Source organism: Microtus pennsylvanicus, chromosome 18, assembly GCF_037038515.1.
Source record: "Microtus pennsylvanicus isolate mMicPen1 chromosome 18, mMicPen1.hap1, whole genome shotgun sequence".
In the NCBI taxonomy this organism is placed as follows: domain Eukaryota; kingdom Metazoa; phylum Chordata; class Mammalia; order Rodentia; family Cricetidae; genus Microtus; species Microtus pennsylvanicus.
The window spans coordinates 31335839-31355601 of NC_134596.1; the positions used below are offsets into that span (position 1 = coordinate 31335839).

At 45.5% G+C, this 19763-nt stretch overlaps 1 protein-coding gene across 3 annotated transcripts in view; it reads right to left on the bottom strand.

Annotated features, from left to right (window-relative positions):
• The window catches only part of Il16 (interleukin 16), an 80214-nt gene that overhangs the window by 41767 nt on the left and 18684 nt on the right, over positions 1-19763 (bottom strand). For all 3 annotated transcript variants that reach the window (XM_075953038.1, XM_075953039.1, XM_075953037.1), the window contains exon 2: positions 14811-15220. In XM_075953038.1, the coding sequence (XP_075809153.1) occupies positions 14811-15220 (410 nt within the window). The remainder of the gene's footprint in view (positions 1-14810; positions 15221-19763) is intronic.

Genomic DNA, 19763 nt, shown 5'->3' on the forward strand with positions numbered 1-19763 from the left:
AAAACTAAACTGAAAAAAAAAAGTATGAGATTTTGTCTTATACGTGTAAGAATGGCCAAGATAAAAAATACTGATGACAACTTATGCTGGAGAGGTTGTGGGGTAAAGGGAACACTCCTGCATTGCTGTGCGAATGCAAACTGGTACAGCCCCTTTGGATGTCAGCATGGCAATTTCTCAGAAAAGTAGGAAACAACCTTCCTCAGGGCCAAGCAATACCACTTTTGGGTATATACCCAAAGGAAGCTCAATCATACCACAAGGACATGTGTTCAACTATGTTTATAGCATCTTTGTTTGTCATAGCCAGAACCTGGAAACAACCTAAATGCCCCTCGACCCAAGAATGGATAAGGAAAATGTGGTACATTTACACAATGGAGTACTACACAGCAGAAAAAAAGACATCTTGAAATTTGCAGGCAAATGGATGGAGCTAGAAAACATCATGTTGAGTGGCACAGCCCAGACTCAGAAAGACAATTATCATATGTACTCACTCATAAGCGACTTTTAGACATAAAGTAAAGAAAACCAGTCTACAATTCATAATCCCAGAGAACCTAGACAACAGTGAGGACCCTAAGAGAGACATACATGGATCTAATCTACATGGAAAGTAGAAAAAGACAAGGAAATTGTAAAAAAGTATATGGGGAACATCGGGACCAAGGGAGAATGTAGGAGGGAGAGAGAAGAGGGGAGGGGAGAGGGAGGAAGGGGAGCAGAAAAAAATGTATAGCTTAATAAAATTAATTTTAAAAAGAACCCTAAAATTCAGTCTCCAAAGAACACCAACCCACATCCCAAATGATTCTCAACTCTGTCTCTTCATGGTCTCATATTTTATTATAGGGAATAATTATATAAAACACATACAGATGTTGTGCCATGATGCTCATCACACCTGTAAACTGAAAACACTGGTAGGTGAGGCTTTCAAGGATAGGGGAGAGTCATGCTTTCTAGGTGACCACTGACTGTGATTCTTCAGCAAAAACCAAGGAACTGTCTGAAGTGAGACAGAAACCTATCAATGAGAAAACATCCTTATCAGGCATAGCCAGAGGCCGGTGACAGGATTAAAGGCTGTGAGGTGGCTTTTTGAGAAATAAGCAGAGCCCAGAATCTGCTGTGGTTCTGAGATCATGTGCTGAGTGACTGAATTTGGATTTTGCAGTGTGCATCCTTATGAAATACACAGAGCAGGAGAAAGCCCCGTTCTTTCCCAAGGATGGAGCTTAACGGGACAATCTCTGCATCCAGAGGACGCTCCAAAGGATTATCTCCTTATTTTAAGTATGAGCTAGAGCGAACCCATGCCACCCCTGGGGAAACGAAAGGAAATTATGGTCCAGATATGACCCTGAAGGGAAGGGGGAATCCCCTGAGAACTGACAACCACCGCTGAGCACGTGCGGGAGCCGCAGTCCTAATTGACGCCACGTGAATGCCTTACCACTCTGCAGACAAAAACCCGGTTGATCCTGCTCCCGCCTAATGATGCTCCAACTGCCCCATGGGAGCATATTCAAATCTTCTGTGAGGGAACTACCACTGCCTGGGGCCCCCGAAACACCAAAGGAGAAAGTAGTGAGACAGAGGAGTCTGAGAAAACAGCTAAGTCGAAACAAAACTCACTGAGAGAAAGCCGCGAGAACCACACACACGGAAGGAAGCCTGCACTGACTGCAAGATCAACAAGTGCCGCGTTTTAAAGACATGAAGGAAGTAGCCGGAAATTCAGACCAGAAACTGAAAATGTCTCAGAGAGTTGAATATTAATAAATTAATATTCAGAAGTAAACAGACTGAAAGGGATATTTAGATAACAGCACTGAAGGGAAGACGGGAGAACTGGGGCATAGGTTTGAAGGATACCCAGGTGGCAACACAAAGATATGGGAAATATGAATGAGAGCTTAAAACTAGACAGTGACAACTTACCACTTAGCAAATTTGCAGGACGAAGGGACCTACATCATCTGTCTGTCTGTCTTCTATATATCATCTATCTACATATCATCTATCTATCCATCCAGTACTTCACATGACAACATCTGAAAGACATTAAACCATAAACTCACCAAACTCAACAAACCCTAAGTCAAATAAATAAAGATTAAAGCATATCAAAAACCATTTCTGGGGAGAACTGAAAAAAGAAAACACTCAAATATGTAGTCCTTAAAAGCCGTGAGCAGGAGCTGGAGAGCTGGCTCTGCGGGTAAGAACACTTGCTGGGAGAGCGTGAGGACCTGAGTTTGCTCCTAGAGCTAAGGTAAAATGCAGGCTTGGTGGTGTGCACACCTGCAATCTCAGCATCTGGAGAAGGGGGGAAGAGAAGGGTTGCTGGAGACTTCATAGCCACCAGTCCAGCTCCACGCTCTGTGAGAGGCCCTGTCTACAAAGAATAAGGTGTGTGGGGGGGCACTAGAGAGGTGGCTCGGCAATTAAGAGAACTGGCTGCTTTTGCAGGGAACCATGATTCAATTTCCAGTGCCCACATGGCAGCTCATAACTGTCTGTAAATCCAGTTCCAAGAAATTCAATATTCTCCTCTTCAGGCTTCTGCCAGCACCAAGCACACAAGGGATGTACAGATAGTACATGCTAGTAAAACACCCTAGCCAGAGAGAGAGAGAGAGAGAGAGAGAGACGAGAGCAGAGGCTAAGCAATAATTCTGGCACAAGAGTCCAGGTTAAAATTTTTAGTAAAAATGCCAGGTGAAAAGGCTGGACAAAATGTTTTCTACACAATAAAATTCATCAATTTCAAGAATGTTCCAGTATTCACAGGTGATGCATTCATTCCAAGAACCCCAATTGGCCACTGAAACTCTGGATGGCATATGTATGTATATATCTACATATACATGTGTGTATATGTGCAAATGATAAAGCAGAAACCTGACATCTTCCGCCAGCCTCCATACACACATCTGCAAACACCGCACAAACATACACCACAGACACACAAATAAACTAATTGTTCGGAGCAGCAGGCAGGGAGAAATGAAAAACTGTCTTCCAACAGGAAGCAATTAACTCCCTTCTCAGCAGGAACTGTGTAAGACAAACAACAGGAAACAAGCCATTAAGAACCATATGTGTGTGTTCTTATGTCTGTGGGGTGGGGTGGGCTTAAAAACAAAGGAACAAAAATTAGATTAAAATGTGGGCGCCTAAAATCATGTACGTACAAGCAACACTAAACAGGCTCAAGAGGCTGTTTATGTGTTAATTCATTTACATACATAAATATAATGAATAATTAGATACAAATAATTAAAGAAAAAGAGTCCAAATTTGAGAGGGGGTAGGAGATATGGAAGGATTTATGGGGGAAGGTGGTGTTAATACAGTATGCATATATAAAATTTAAAATAAAATAAAAAACTAAAATTTTAACAAAAAAGAAACACATGCAAAGCAAAATAAAACTGGTACACTTTATAGAAAAAAAGCAGATTTATTTTTATTTATGTATATGAGCGTTTTTCCCGTATGTGCACCTAGCGTGTGCCAGCTGCCCATAGAGGTCAGAAGAGATGGAGGAGATACTGGATCCCCTGGAACCGGAGTTACAGATAGCTATGAGTTTCCACAGGAGTGCCAGGAATTGAACTTGGGTCCAGTGGTAGTTTGAATGTAATTGGCCCTCATAATCTCATGGGGAGTGGCACTATTAGGACCTGTGGCTTAGTTGGTCTAAGTTTGACCTTGCTATAGGAAGCGTGTCTCTGTGGGGATGGGCTTTGAGGTTTCCTGTGCTTGGAATACTTCCTAGTGAGTCAGTTGACTTCCTGTTGCCTGCAAGGTGTAGGGCTCTCGGCTATACCTCCAGTGCCATGTCTGCCTGGATGCCGCCGTGCTTCCTGCCACAATAATAATGGACTGAACCTCTGAAACTGTAAGTGAGCCACCCCAATTAATTGTTTCCTTTATAAGAGTTGCCATGGTCATGGTGTCTCTTCACAGCAATAGAAACGTAACTTAAGACAGATTCTCTGCAAGAGCAGCAGAAAGTGCTCTTAATCTCTGAACCATCTCTCCAGCCCCAATTAAGATAATGTTTTTATTTGAAAAAAAATAATAGCAATTGTTCTGCTAAATAATAACATGTTTAAATCTCAAAATAAATATAATTCTGAATGTGCTAGTCCACATTGTACAACCTCACAAATCGCTGACGTAACTAAAAAGAATATAGACCTTTAGCCCTCTACATTAGTTCCTTTCTTGTCGCTGGAACAAAACAACACGACCAAGGCAGCTTACAGAAGGAAAGGCTCCCTTGTCTCATGGGTCCAGAGAGACAAGGGTCCTTCGTGGTGGGGAAACATGGCAGCAGGCAGTAGGTTGGAGCAGGATGTTGGGGGCTGGCATCCTGAGCCACAAACAGGAAGCAGAGAGAGTGAACTGGGAATGGTTCCAGACTTTGACACCTCCAAGTCCAACCCCAGTGCCCTGCCCAAACAGCCCCGCCAACTGGGGACCAGATATTCAGATGCCAGGGTCAATGAGGACATTCTCACTTAAACCAGCATAGCCCTGAGGAAAATAAAAGATCAAAACAGGCAAAAAGTCTTCGGGGTAACTGCAGAACACGGCGTCTTTTAAAACCTACACAAAATGCTTCCACGAATAAGCATTTGCAGGACCGTCAAATCATTTCCAGATAATAAACAGAGAACTGGGACGGCACACTGGAAGCACCACAAATAAGTGGAGAGAAAGGAAACTATGGTTTCTTGGATAGGTACGGTTGGAAAGGAGGCCTAGAATATGTCTGGGGGGATGCAGCACTGCAGGAGACTTTTCTTGGTAATGCATCACTTTGGTACGTGGCTGATATATTCAAAACTACACAGAACTACACCTGCATTGTAGCCATGTCAAATTTGCCATTTAAAAAGTTGATTATTATTATGAAATTTGTGTATATATGCCTGAATATGCGCACATAAATGTAGGTGCTCTTGGCAGCCAGGGGCATTAGATTCCCCGGGAGCCGGAGTTGCAGGAGACTGTAAGTCCCCTGAAAGAGCAGCGCACAACCTCAAACGCTGAGCCATCTCTTCAGCCCCCGATTCCCATCCCCATGTTGTACTACGGGCACGTGAGATCGCTGCTGTAAAATGGTGTGGGGTGGGACTTCTCTGTGTCATCTTCACAGTTCCCTGTGACTGTGTGGTCCTTTCCAAAGCAGGACAACGCCTTTTTGGAGGTACCTGGAAAATCTCTGTGGATCTGGAAATAAAGAAACATCCTTGAAGGGAGGTGTGACCCTCAGAGGACAGACAGCACTGGACATGTGAAGCGTTGAGCACAAGACCAACGTAAACTTGTACTTAGCCAAGTGTCTGGAACGCTGCTAAAGATGCAGCAATGTATGTAGCAATAGTTACCATCCTGAGTGTTTGTATTAAGAAGAGAAGATGAAAATGGTAAGATAATCATTAAGGGAAGCTGAATGGAACAGATAATGAAGAATTTCTAGAATAACGATGTGCATACAGTACAGACCCTGAACAAATGAAAACTGGGTTCAGGGAAAAGCTTTTAAAATGTTGGGGCTGCTCCAGCAAAGGACCCTGGGGGAAAGACAAAGAACACAAATGACATAGAAGAGCATCACTATAGACGCTGCCTCGAGAGTCAAAGGATGGCAAAGAGACATGAGATATATTTGAGCAATCCGGTGAAGTCGGGAAATTATGAGAAAGCCTGCTTTATCAAAAACCAACTCCAGAAAAATTAGGAAACCTTCATGGTCTCGTAAAAACCGAAATAAGCTGAATAGTAAGCCTTCCCACGAGGAAAACACTAATTCCAGATGACATCAACTGGAAGTGTTACAGATCGCTACAGAAATAAGCAATTTGAGACTTTGGTTAACTAAGGACCACATCTCTTATTTTATGAGGTTTGTTGTAGTTGGATATGAACTATCCCTAAAATAAAATTAAATTAAATTAAAATAAAACGATAACAACACACACGTTGCAATTTTAACCCTCAATTGATGGATCCAGCCACTGAGAAATGATTGGCTGCTGAGGCCTCTACATCATCAGGGGACAATCCAATGGCAGGTTCATAACCGGTTAATGTGAGTAGTGGGTAGCAGGTGGGTCTAAGCTGAAAGAAATGGGTCAGTCAGGTGTGTGACCCAGAAAGATGTGCCTTGTCCCTAGTTCCTCCCCTTCTCTCTCTCTCTCTGCTTCCTGGATGCCATGAGGGGAACAGCTCTGACCCGTCACATGCTCCCCCTAAGATGTTCAAGTTTACTATAGCCACAGTAACAAATGGCATTCGCTGACCCTGCACGGAAGCCCTGGGAACCATAGGCTAGAGTAAGAACCTACTCCTTAGATGGTTCCTCCTGGGTTCCCGTCACGGGGAAAGAAACATCCAAAGCTAGACAACGTTGATACAGGGAAAGGATGAGAGAAAATAATGAAGAAAGTCTGGCAACATCATGAGGTACACGTGACCCTGGATCTAGAACAAGAAAGACCGTGTGGAAAGCAGTCTCGGACACGAGCATAAGATCACAAACCAAAATAGAAGTTAACTCAATCCAGTGATCCAAAGGATTATTTAATATTGGGAAATATATAAAAAACCTACAGATTAGCAGACTAAAGAAGAATATCAAATAAAAACAACCAAAATAAAAATTTTAAATAAGACTCAGGAGCAATAACATTTACAACAATATCCAAATTTCAAAATCATCCATCATATTCACAACGGAAAAGATTTCAAAATGGGTAGGAAAAAAGATTCACGGATCTCAACATTGAGATAACAGAAATATATGAGTTAACTGTCAAAGGTCTTTAAGTAGAAATCAAGAAGTACTGATAAAAAAATTTATGATGGGTCTAAAAAATGATAAAAAATAAGAAGTTTCAGAAAAGCATTATGAGAAATGAATAATCAAATCAAAATCTTAGAAATGCAATGTATACTTGCCAACTGAACAAACCACAGAGGACTGGCTCAAAGGACAGAGGAAAGACTAAATTAGAAGCTGGAACAAGAAAATTACTAATAAAATCCACAACAACATTTTTAGGGGCATAAAAAGAGATCTACTTAAAAGCACCAGATAAATTAAAACACAATTCAAATAAATTTTCATAGAACTTGCAGAATCCTAGCAAAAGATCTCATGTTGGTCTCTCCAGAGTTGTGGAATCCTGAAGGCAGAGGAAGGGTTGAGAAAGTACCAATGGAGATACTGGCTGAGAACTCCCCAGATGAAAGAAAAGGTGGACAATGGCAGATCTGAGAAGCGGAGAGGGTTACAAACAGGATGAACCCCAACAAATCAACATAAAAACATGTTACACACATATTAAGGGAGATGATCCATGCTAAAAATTACAACAAATTGCATATCCTCTCTCATCCTCAAGGCCTAGCAAGTCACATACACGCACGCATGTCTAAATGGGTATACATGCGGAACTCCTAAAGCGTTAGAAAGGAGAGGGTACAGGAGATGCTGGGGGAGGGGGAAGAGGACACATGTGACATGGAAACAGAAAGGAGCCTTGGGGGATGTCACAGAAAGGGTAGAGGGGCAAGGAGGCAGGAAAGGGAGGGGACAGACGGATCTACTAAAATACTTTGTTTTAAAATGCCGTAATGGTATATAAATCTTTGCTAATTTGAAATGTTTTTAATTGAAGAAATTTTAGTTAAATTCATTAATAAATTTGGGAGAGCATAGATACCTAATACCTTTTCCATTTTCATAAGCACGGTATGTAAACATCTCCACCACTCAGGCAGGCCTCGTTTTAGTGTCATTCAACGAGGCTTTGTAACTTTTTTCCGGTAAGAACTTGTACATCTCTCACTAAATTATTTGCTAAACATTTTCTAGTCTAATCATAACTAATACCTTTTTAGTAAGGCTGTTTCCAAATGGCTGCTTTCTGGCATACAGGATGCACTTTTCAACTCGTCTCTTAACTCCCATTCTGTTTGTTACTGTAGATTTATATAAAGTTATATAAAAAAAAAAACCAATGCAGACAGATGTGTGCCCTTTCACACCGTTGCCTCCAGAGGTAACATCATCTGCCAGACAACAGTCGAGCTCTAACCCCACCATCAGCCCAAGAGCAACTGAAACAACCGTGAGCTGAGACCTCTTTTTTTTTATTTATTTATTATGTATACAATATTCTGTCTGTGTGTATGTCTGCAGGCCAGAAGAGGGTACCAGACTTCATTCCAGATGGTTGTGAGCCACCATGTGGTTGCCGGGAATTGAACTCAGGACCTTTGGAAGAGCAGGCAATGCTCTTAACCACTGAGCCATCTCTCCAGCCCAGAGCTGAGACTTCTTGATCCATGGACCTAGATAAGCCTTTTTCCCTTTGAGCTGATTCTCTCGGAGACTCTTGATACAGTCCTAGAAAGCTGGCTAACACTCTGGGCCTTCCACGATGACTCAGGTTTGGGCTCATGAGTATTCCTGACAAAGGTGGCTGTACAGTCAAACTCTTGAAGGAGGTAAGGCACAGACTGCATGCAGGGGTGGGGAGAAGCCTAGATGGGCTGTAACCTGCATGCAAAGAACGATGACGAACAGCCGAGCTGGAAAGGTAGCTGCTTCACTGATTCGTCCCAGGTTCCTTAATCTCCTACCCAGGCAAACTCTTCACTAGCCAAATGGTGACGTGCCAAAACCAACGGGATTCAAAATGCCAACTAATGAAGCCGACTTCTAAGGAAACATTTCCAAATGTCTTCTAGCATTGGAAACTAGAAATCACATGGAATTTGGGTGAGCATCAGCAAGTGGGCATGAATCATACCTGTGGGCTGTCTCTCCCCACTTCCTGCACACGGACCACCCTTGCCTCTCTCTGTGTCCTCTCATAGACTCTGGGGACCCAGCAGCTCCGTGGGAGTCCTGGAAGCCTAAACCTCCCTCACAGTGACTGCTCTCAGTGCCCGCAAGTGGCTCTTCTGTGGCAGGAAGAAGACAAGCAGCCAGGGTATAAGGTTTCCTGCTCGCCAAGAAAGCCTAGGCCTCAAGCCACAGACTAGGCTGCTAGGAACTGGTCTGCACAGGGAGGCCTTGGCACCCCCCCCCCGGCACCCACAGCACATGCCAGAGATGCAGATGGTTGAGCTGACTGTACCACCACGGAGTCACGGTAGACGAGTGGTGACTTCGCCTAACCAATCTTTTAAATGTGTAAAGAAGATCAGATGTACCAGCCTGGATCAAAGCATTTAACATCCCTTCCAGGGGGCAGCTCTAGAAGCAGGACCCTCCCCCCCCCCAACACGTGTCTGTCCTCTTGGCTGTTTTCCTCCCGCGGGCTGAGCACCGCTGACTCTAGGTCCCAGCCAGAGGATGCTGACAGAATGTCTGATGTAACCCCACATGTTGGCTCAAGAGAGGGGCTATGCCAGCAGATGCTCTGTCTTAAGGGTGGCCTCATTGTGCCGATCCGTAAATAGTTCTATCCATAAATATTTTTAGGGCAATCACTCTGTACCAGTTCTCCATCTCAACAAGGCCTGTCTCCCACCGTACCTTAAGAGAGGGCCAACTTCAAAGAGTACCAAGGGAGCAAGCAGGTTTTGAGGACAATGTGAGATCCAGCCAGAGAGAAAGTGAGGAGCACATGTAGATGAAGGCATTGATTTCAGCAGGGGCACTTGTGTGCCCATCCCCTCTCTCCTGGAGATGTGTGCCATCCAGAGTGGTCCATGGCATGAGTATACACATCTCTGGGATGGAGGGTTGCCAAGGCTTGCTTGGAGGACGGCAGTGAATAGGAAACTATGGGTGACCACTTGCTTACACCGAAGATCCTTATGATGATGGACAGTGGGGGTGGCCAGGCAGAGGGTGATGGCCAAGGGTCAAGATGGACCTCCCAGCAGCCAGGCAGAACTCTGAGGAGACCAAGCCGTTAACTGAGACTGGCCTGCAGGTTCCTTCAGGGGCCTATTTGTCCAAGGGGAATGACAGAAGAATTGATTTGAAAAATCTTTTCACCTTGATGTATCATTTTAGACATTTAGTTTATGGATATCATTTGTGCCCTGAGCTCAGGTCCTGTCCCTGTTAAAGATAAGCCTGTAACAAATGTAAAAAATCAGCTAAACTAAAAGATAAGAAAGAAAACAGAATATAGAAGCCTGGCAGTGGTGGTACATGCCTTTAATCCCAGCACTCGGGAGGTAGAGGCAGGCAGATCTCCAGTTCCTGGATTTGTTTCTTTACTCCAGATAATAGCTTAGAACATGCAAAAATACAGTATTTTTAGAAACTGGAAGCAAAGATTGAAGGGGGAAGGAAAAGAAAGAAATGGGGAGGAAGGGAGTGCCCTTCTCTGGTCTAGCTTCCTTTCCTTGGCCTTAATATTCTGCTCAAATAATGTTTTGTTTTGTTTTTTTAAAAATACTCTTTGGGCTAGAAATATAGCTCCAGTTGGTAGAATGCTTGCCTAATATGAACGAGGCTCTGGGTTCAATCCTCACCACTGCTTAAACTGGGTGTGGTGGGGTATGCCCCAGAGGTAAGGGCGGGAAGCTCAAAAATTCATGGTCTTCTTTGTTCACATAACTCAAAGGAAGGAAGGAAGGAAAGTAGGAAGGAAGGAAAGTCGGAAGGAAGGAAGGAGTGAGTGATAGAGGGAAAGAGAGAAGAGAAAGAGAAAAAGAAATTGAATGAAAAAACAGTTTTATATGGGGAAAAGACAGTCTGATGTGTCAGGGAAACCCAGTTACTTCCTCCTGTAAGTGTTCTAGGTCTGATGGACCGAGGGTCTTTGGAAAGCTGGCCCTGGAGCAAGTGGCTCCTGGGACCTCAGTGTTCTCCGCAGGCTCACACTCTCACGGGCTCCAGCCATCCCCCCTGGCTTTGCACACCCGTAGGCAGGAATCAGCCCGGTCCTGGGTGTGCCACACACAACCTTCCCGTGATGCTTTCTTTTTTAAAAAAGAAATTTTTTCTTCAAGTTAGCTGTTTATGTAACTTCCTCTCTTCAAGTTTCACATTAGGCGTGTCTAGAGCGGGGGCTGACGTCACGGGGTCTCTTCCAGATGTTGTTTGGAAATCTGTGTAACCATGGCACTGCTGGAAGCCGAGAAGCCCATCTGAGCCAGCTGAGTCATGCCTGAGCACAGGAAGCTTCTGTTGAGGAGAAGCAAGGAGCCCAGCAGGGACCAGAACATCCCTGCTGGAAGGAAGTGGGTGGCCGGAGATGTTCTGAGGGTTCTCTACGGTACTGGGACCAGCTATGGCCTTTGACCTCCTTGAGCTGGCATCTTTGATAAAAGGAGGGGCTCAACCAACCAAAACCTTCCCTTGCTGGCAACACATTCATGGTTCTTTAAGACTCACCTGTGCTCACTTAAAAGGAATCACATCCCCAATCGCCAGCCACACAGCACCTCTCTCTCCTCTCTTGACTCAGGCCTGACTGAGCCTTCACGTCAGCCTAGCCTGTACCCTCTCACTCTCTTCCCAGCCTCTGCTTAGCCCAGGATTCCTGTCAATCCACACTCCTCATGGTCCAAACTTCCACCCTACTCACCTGGCCTCCCATTGTTATCTCCACTAGAATATCCCCTCTCCAAATTTACGTCTGCCCTGACCACAGTGGGAACTGCAATGGTCTGGTTGGCCCCACTAGCCTATAGCACCGTTAAAGCCACAACTCTTGTAAATGTTACTGAATTTATTAATTACTCATTTACCCAGAAACCAAGTTTTCACCCCTGAAAAGAGGAATGATGGTATCTATCGAGCAGTTGCTACAGCCACAGAATCAGCACGGAAGAACATTCTCTCTAGTCTTGACTTCTCAAATCCCATCTAAGGCATTTTCTATCCACTAGTATTCTCAGTTTCTAAGAGGAGGAAATTGAGGGGCAAGGAAGAAACATGAATTGCCCAGGATCAGACACATAGTATGTGGGCAAGATCGATTCCAACCCAGACAATCAGAGCAGTGAGCCCACACCCCGACCTCATGCTGTTAGGGATAAGGCTATGGCTGCCTCCCTCCTAGGGTCTTGGGAGATGAAGGACGAGGAGATAAGAGTGGTGAACACAGCTCAAAGATGAGCAAGGATAAGTGAAAAGGTTTTTTGTTGCTAGGATTTTTGGTTTCTTCCCATTTTCCTCCCTTTTGCAGATACCTCGGCCTGGACAGGTACATCAGTGGAGCTTTGGACATGCCCATGTGTGCCTAGTGGACAAGACCCAAGCTCTCAAGCACCCTCTCCTCTATCTCTTTGCTTAAGCAGTTTTCTCTACATGGAATCCTTTCTAGCATCTTCTGCTTAAAAAGAACAAAAAATGGTCCCTCATTCAGGGAACCAATCTGCTTTTCCTGATCTTACTCCAGCCCCTCCTCTTCCTCTCTCTCCTGCTGTCTCGCTCCCATACACACCCTTCTCTGAGCTGCTGCTCTGGCCAGATGTGCAGCTGGAAGGGACCCCTCTCATGGTGTCACACTTTGCGTCCCCCATCAACAAGCCCTTCAGCTTTACCTGGCCCACGGGAGTCCGTCCCTGCCCTGACTCTTCTCAGTGTACCCCACATCATTGCTGGCCTCCTGAGAAGGCCCCTCATCACCGTTTGCCAGGCCCCTCAGTGCTCCTGTTAAAACAACCTCATCTTGTCCCTTCCGTGCCTCCCATCCTTATAATAAAGCTCCAAAGCTTTGCCACAGCCCTACTTAGGACCTTGGCCGCTACCTTGGCTTCCTGTCCCGTTGTTCTCCCCTTTACTCTCTGCCTGTCCTGTTCTAGACTTCTGGATGCTCACAACATACTTTCCTTCTTACTTACTTTTCTCTTCCCCCTTAGGCAAATTGTTGCATATTCCAGGCTGAATCGAACGTTACTATGTAGCCCAGGCTTGTCCTGACCCTGCGGCCATCCTCTTGAATCAGCCCCCTGAATACTCCTAGGATATTATTTTCTTTCCCTTTGCTGCATGTGCTGCCCCTGGGAGGCTCTAGATGGAATGGTCACGTGACTCGCTCCTCGATGCTGTTGAGATTCTTGATCGAGAGTCTGGTTGGTAGAGAAAGTTTTGTGATCGCAGCTCACAAACAGCACCTCATCACCACACCGCACACCCGGCTCAAGGGTTTCTTCGTGGCCCCTCTACCAAATGTTGCATTATGCATTAAGGTTTGACATCTTCATCCCTTGGCCAGATGCAAGCCACACAACGACAATTCATCACACAGTGCCTGCTCCGGGTAGATACTCAGTCAATACTGCGTGGAGGAAGGAGAGCCAGCACCCCTTGACACATGCTCCTTATTTCTCAGCTCCGTCTGCTGTCCCACAGGCCTCTTGGGGTATTGCTTACCCTCTAAGCAGGCTCTCTCTATGGACAGGATTTGGATCCCCACAGTGCCCAGCACATAGTAGGTACTAAGAAAATGCCTTGTGATTAAACAGGAAAGTCCACCCTGGGAGCTACAGAGATCTCCAGATGATTTTGGAATCTCGCCTACCGTAGCTCTCACGCTGTGATTAATAAACTCGACTCTCAGACTGGAGATGTAACTCGGCCAGTAAAGGCTTTCGTGAGAACCTCTGGATTTGACCCCCAGCACTGCTGTGTGGTAGCACCTATCACAGGAGAGGCAGTGACAGGGGAAAGAGAACTTCATGTTCTTCCTCAGTGATACAGAAAATCCAAGGCCAGCCTGGGATGTATGAAACCCTGTCTCTAAACAAACCCTCAAGGTGAGTAAATCTCTCCCCATTCCTGGCATGCTGACAGCCTGGTCAGCTTTTACCCAAAGCCCATCAAGATGCTGGCTTTATCTTCTACTCCATAAGATGAGCTCAAGGCTCATCAGTGGGAGTTACCCCAAACATGATGGTTCAGCCTGCTCTAGGCAAGACCTTAAGGATGCTGCTTGTGTCTAGACGTTGCTAAGACAACCGCCTCCATCTGCTCCATAGTGTGGCCTGATGCTACATATTGGAAAAGTACTCAGGAGTGAGCTTCCTCCTGGTGGTCAGTATGTACAAAAGTACCAGACTTCGCCAAGGCAGCAGAATGCCTACTTTATCTGCTGCTGGATCACATGACTGCCTCAGGGTCCTGGCAATAGACTATGAGAGAAACCCCTTGGGTTCTGCCCATCTTGCATGGGCAGTGCTGACTCCAGGTCCAGAATTCTTTGGACCCTTGAGAAGTCCCTCCTCCCATAGATGGCACAAAAGCAAATTCATGGCACTTCTTAGCGAACAATCGCAGCACATCTTTAGCCTGGGTGCCCCATACCCCACAATTTCTATCACACGAGGACAGCCATCTAACTGGGATAACATTCTCAAGCCCCAAACTCTTAACATTGGAATTGACTGAAGGGACTTGGAAAGTACTCACAGCTGTGTTGGGGAAGCTCCCTTTCCATCCCATGCTTCTTAGCTGCTTTCCCGAGGCCTCTCCTGTGTCCTGGTAACCTGGTACCCTTCATCCTCAGAGATGATGAAGGGTAGCTATATTTTGACCTGCTTACACTTTGTCCAGGCCTCAGTCCATCTCCAACTGACACCACCTCTCACCAACTATCTCAGAGAAGAGTATTGGCTGTACCTGATTCACCAGCAAGTCTACTGCTCTGAGCTCTAAAAGGTCCTGCTTCAACATTTCCCTTGTTGCTGTCCAAAACGAGAACTCCTTGATTTTCTAACTTTTGCGTAAATGGATTCAAAGATTATGATCACTTATGGTATCAGACAACAACTATGGGCCCTGCCGGAGATACAGATTGTGGCCATACCTTCATGAAGAACATCTTCCTGCAGTGTTTGCCGCGATCACTCCCAGCTGTTTGGAGTTGTGAAGCCTCTGATGCCAGCGCCAGATCTGGAATGTTGCCGAGCCCGGCCTCCGATGTGTCTGCCAGCTGCACGGAGGAGTGAAGGAACTCCTTGCCCTGGCACAGTGAAGTCTCAAAAGGGTCAGGGTACTTCTCCTCAGGGCTGGAGCTGTCATCACTGGTCTTGGCATTGCAGAGGATCAGAGAACGGGAAATGGAGCGAAATTTTGTGGATTTCCGGCTCTTTCCGGAGTGGCCGTGGGGCTCCATCCTTAGAGTGGAAGCGAGGCCACGCTTCTTCCTCTCCTGTTCTCCGGGCCTTGGCCGGTGAGTGGCAGCAGAACTGGACTTAGCCGCCCCTGCATGAGTCCCTGGAGGAAAGAAGAAATGGGAAGAAGTCCTGTGACGTGCTGCTGGCTCAAGTCCTGGAACTAAGCCGTGCGGGTGCCGGTGAAGCAGAGCCGAGGAGTCCCTGGACCCAGCCAGTCTGCAGCGTTATCTAATGGAGCCATGTCCCAGGCTCACAGAGACCAAACCTAAACTCTTTATCCAAACCTTCATCCTACAGACAGGGAAACTGAGGAACAGAGGAAGAGAAATTTAAATCCAAGATGCTAGCAAAAGATCTAAGAATCAGGTTTGGGAAAAGGCTTGGGAATTAAATTGTTCCCCGGGACCATGGCTTTGCAAGGCTTTCAAACGTGGAAGCTAATCTTCAAATGAAACTCTAGTCTGTAGAGCAAAGCAAGGAGAAGGTCAAGGAGGATGGACTCCTTGGTATCTCTCGCAGTGTCTTCAAAGGAACCCGAGAGCCCAGGACTCAGCCTGTGACCACTGGTGTTATTCCAATACCAGGTGTAGTTAGTTGAACGTTTTTCTTGTCCCTCTGAATCCTCCCCTCGCCAGTTTCTTTACCATTCACAATCCCCAAAGCCACTTATGAAATAACACTCCGAGGCTTAATATTAATTACAATAGTTTGGTCAATAGCTCAGGCATAATACTGACTAGCTCTCACAATTAAATCAACCCATTTCTATTAATCTATGTATTGTCACCAGGCTGTGGCTTCTGGGTGATGCTCCGGCATGTTACTCTTTTGGCGGCTACATGGTGTCTCCTCTACTTCATCTTCCTTCTCTCGGCATCTTTGTTTGGATTTCCCACCTAGCTACATTTTTTTTCCTGACCATTGGCTGAAACAGCTTTATTTGTCAACCAATAAAAGCAACACATATACAGAAGGACATCCCACATCATCCCTTCCTTTTCTATCTAATTCAAAAGGAAGGTTTTTAACTTTAACATAGTAAAATTACATATAACAAAACAGTTTTCAAGCAAGATTTATAGTTAGAATATTTAGTCATTTGTATTAGGCAAAAATAAAGAAAATACACGATCACCTACCCTATCTTTGAGTGTCTAAGGTTTTATATCAAAATTATCTTTTATTACAGCTAAGGAAAACTGTAATATAACTGCCTTCAACTCCATCAAAGACTCCAGAAGGATATAATATTACCTAAGCAAACAGTAAATGCATTGCAAGCAACTTCCAAAACTCTAGAATTGACAGAGACATCTCACTGCCCGTACAGTCACCCAACTTCTTTTGCAACATTGGGGCATCCATCTTCAGCCTACAGGCTTAGAGTATCTGGCAGACTTTTCAGTGAAGCAGGAAATTTGAAGGTCTGTTCTGCCTTGTACTGGCAAAGTTCATCCGTTGCTTTCTTCTGTGTCCTGAAGAATGTCTGGCAGTTTCTTCTGTGGAGCAGGAACCCTGAAGGACCATCCCATCTTTTGGCAAGTTTAGTAGTTACTTCTCTGTGGGTTCTGCATGTCCAGTCCATAGAGCATACCTAATCAAACAGTCCAGGCAAGAGCATTTTCTTGCCCAAATGGCTAGCCGTGTCACACTGAAGGCAAATTCCATAATGAGTTTATTTGATGCCCATAACCTCTCTGAAGTAATTGGTGCTGCCAGAAGCAGACATGTCTCACTGTCAAGAAAAGTCTAAGTTTTTAAAACATTTTAAATGTCATATTCTGTAGGTCTTTGGAGTGTTGAAGATATCTATTTAACTGAAGTATATCTCTGTATATCTAGAAAACCTAACATGACTAACTAAAAGTTTGATTATTATAGATGACTATCTATTAATCTGTATTTCCTAATTATACATTACATTTTTAAATAAGCTGCATAAACATAATACCTTAAATTTTTATCAACAAACTGAAATCCATACCAATATAAAGTATTCATTTCTATAACAACCAGGGGAAGATCTGAAGACTGGGGTCTTCTAAAGGCCAGTTCCCTGCGGCTGGGGTGAGTGCAGAAGGTTCACTGCACAGCTGGTTCCTGAAAGCACATGTGCCCTCCCTCAGGCCCAAGGTTACACCCTGACCAATGTGACACATAGGGCTCTGGGTTCCTACTCGGTCAGCCGTCCCCGCTGGTTCATTCTCCCAGCCTCCTAACCCGAGACTGGTTCCCCTACCAGGCCCACAGACTGGCACAGAATTGCCAAGAGGCAGCTCCCTTGAATTCGGTGTCCATGAGATAGGTGGCAGAGTGGCCTAATGCTGTAGCCAGACAAGTTCTGACTCGGGTCCAAGCCACAAAATAAAGCCTGTTGCCAGAACAACAAACTGTGGGATGCTCTTGGCAACCCATCCCGGTGTTTGTGCACATGCAGGATGGAATCAGGAGATGCGCAGAGCTTCCAAAGCTTCACCACAGAGAAGTCTTTACGTGTGCCCCAAGAGAGAATGCCTTCTTAGGATGCTGTCTGAAATCCTTGGCTTACACACACATGTGTGTGCACACATGCACGCACACACACACACCAGAGATCAATATCTTCTCATGTCTTCTTCTATCGTTCTCCACCTGTTTTTCATGATGGGCTCTCCCACTGAACCCAGAGCTCACCTACTTGGCTAGGCTCCCTAGCCAGTGAACCCCAGTGTCCTGTTACACCTGTCTTCACGACACTCGATTACAGGTGAACACTACTGCACCCATATTTTAACCTGGGTGACAGAGATCTAAATTCAGGGCCTTTCCTGACTGAATCAGCCTCAGCCCACATTGTTTTCTGTATTAATAATTAGATGGATAACTATTTGCAGTGATATTATATTTGTATTTGAATGGATAGAGCTTGTCTGAAGATCAGAGTGCAAAGCTAAGCCACTAGAGGCCAGGGAGTGGTGGTACACACCTTTAATCCCAAGACTCGGAGTTGGAGGCAGACAGATCTACACAAAATTGACCCAGAAACAGATCCAGGTGGTGGTGCTCATGCCTTTAATCCCAGCACTAGGGAGGGGGAGACAGGAACAATATGGCCGGGCAGAGAGAGGAATACAAAGGGGAAGAGACAGGAACTCACTGGAGTGTGGAGTCACGTTTGGTGGGGACACAGCCACAGCGTAGTTTAGGCAGTCTGAGGATCGTCCCTTCAGTCTGGGCATTGGTAGAGGTAAAAGGTCTCTCTGGTGACTTACCGTCCTGCTTCTCTGATTCAGCTTTAAGCCCTATGTCTGACTCTGGGTTTTGATTCATTAAGACCAACTAGAATTTGTGCTGCAACTACTTGGCAGCTGTCTGTGCATCAGGCACTGCGCTGGATGTTTTAGTGGAAATTAGCTCAGAAGAGGCAGATCCCAGTGGATCTCTGTGAGTTCAAAGCCAGCCTGATCTACAAGAGCTAGTTCCAGGGCAGGCTCCAAAGTTAGAGAAACCCTGTCTCGAAAAAGCAAAAAAAGAAAAAAAGAAAGAAAAGAAATTAACTCAGAAGATGACAAGAGTGAGTAAGGGCACTTGCCACCAAGCATGAAAACCTGAGTTTGATACCCAGGGCCCACATGATAGAAGGAGAGAAACAACCTCTACAGTTGTTCTCTGACCTCCACACATGTGCCATGGCAATAGAGTACACACACACACACACACACACACACACACACTAAATGTTAAAAAACAAACAAACAAAGCAAGCAAAAAAGCACCATTGGCTCTTGGGCCAACAAGAAGAGGTGTCTCAGCAAATGAAGATGCTTGCCACCAGGCCTGAGGACCTCGCTCTCACCGCTGGAACCCACACAGAAGAAGACTGACTCTTCCAAGCTGTCCCCTGACCTTTAAACGCCACACATGTAGTATGGTGTATCTGTTTGTAATCATGCATATGCACATACTAAATAAAAAGATAAATATTACAGAAAAGAATGTAACTCGGCATTAGCCATTTCATAAGGCAACCCTTGCAATATCCCAAAGCTCCGTGTTCTCCGTCCTTCTAGCTCACGCGGATTCCAGCCAGAGTGGAGCAAGCATGCAGTGACAAGGGAGCTGGGTTGCAGGCCTTTGAGCCCTGCTGGCCACACTCATGGGCAGACTGGTTCAAGGAAACCTTTATGGCCACTAGCTGGCTTCCGGCACTGGCCAGTGAACATGCTGTTTCCATATGACATACATCACTTACTCAGGGACGACTACTTCAGAATGTCACCTCAGTGTACCAGGCAGTGTTTAACCGCTTTACCATGTGGTCCTCAGAAAAGGGCTTGTGGGCTCTAGTACTGCCCTCGTGTTACAGAAAGATGGTCAAAGCATGGGGCAGTGAACTATGCAGCATGGCTATGCAGTATGGCTGGAGCCTGCACCTCCGAGCTGTCTCCTCATGGCCCCCATTGCTACCTTCTTGCCTTCACCTAGTGTCTCAGCTGCATGGGGTCTCAACGACCAGCGTGTGAACACGCGCAACCCTCTTCTTTCCTTAAATCATGTGGTAGACTAGGCACAGTGGTGCCTGTAATCCCAGCATCCCGGAGGTAGAAGCAGGAGGATCAGGAGTTCAAGGCCATCCTGGCATAGACAAGACCCTATCTTGAAGG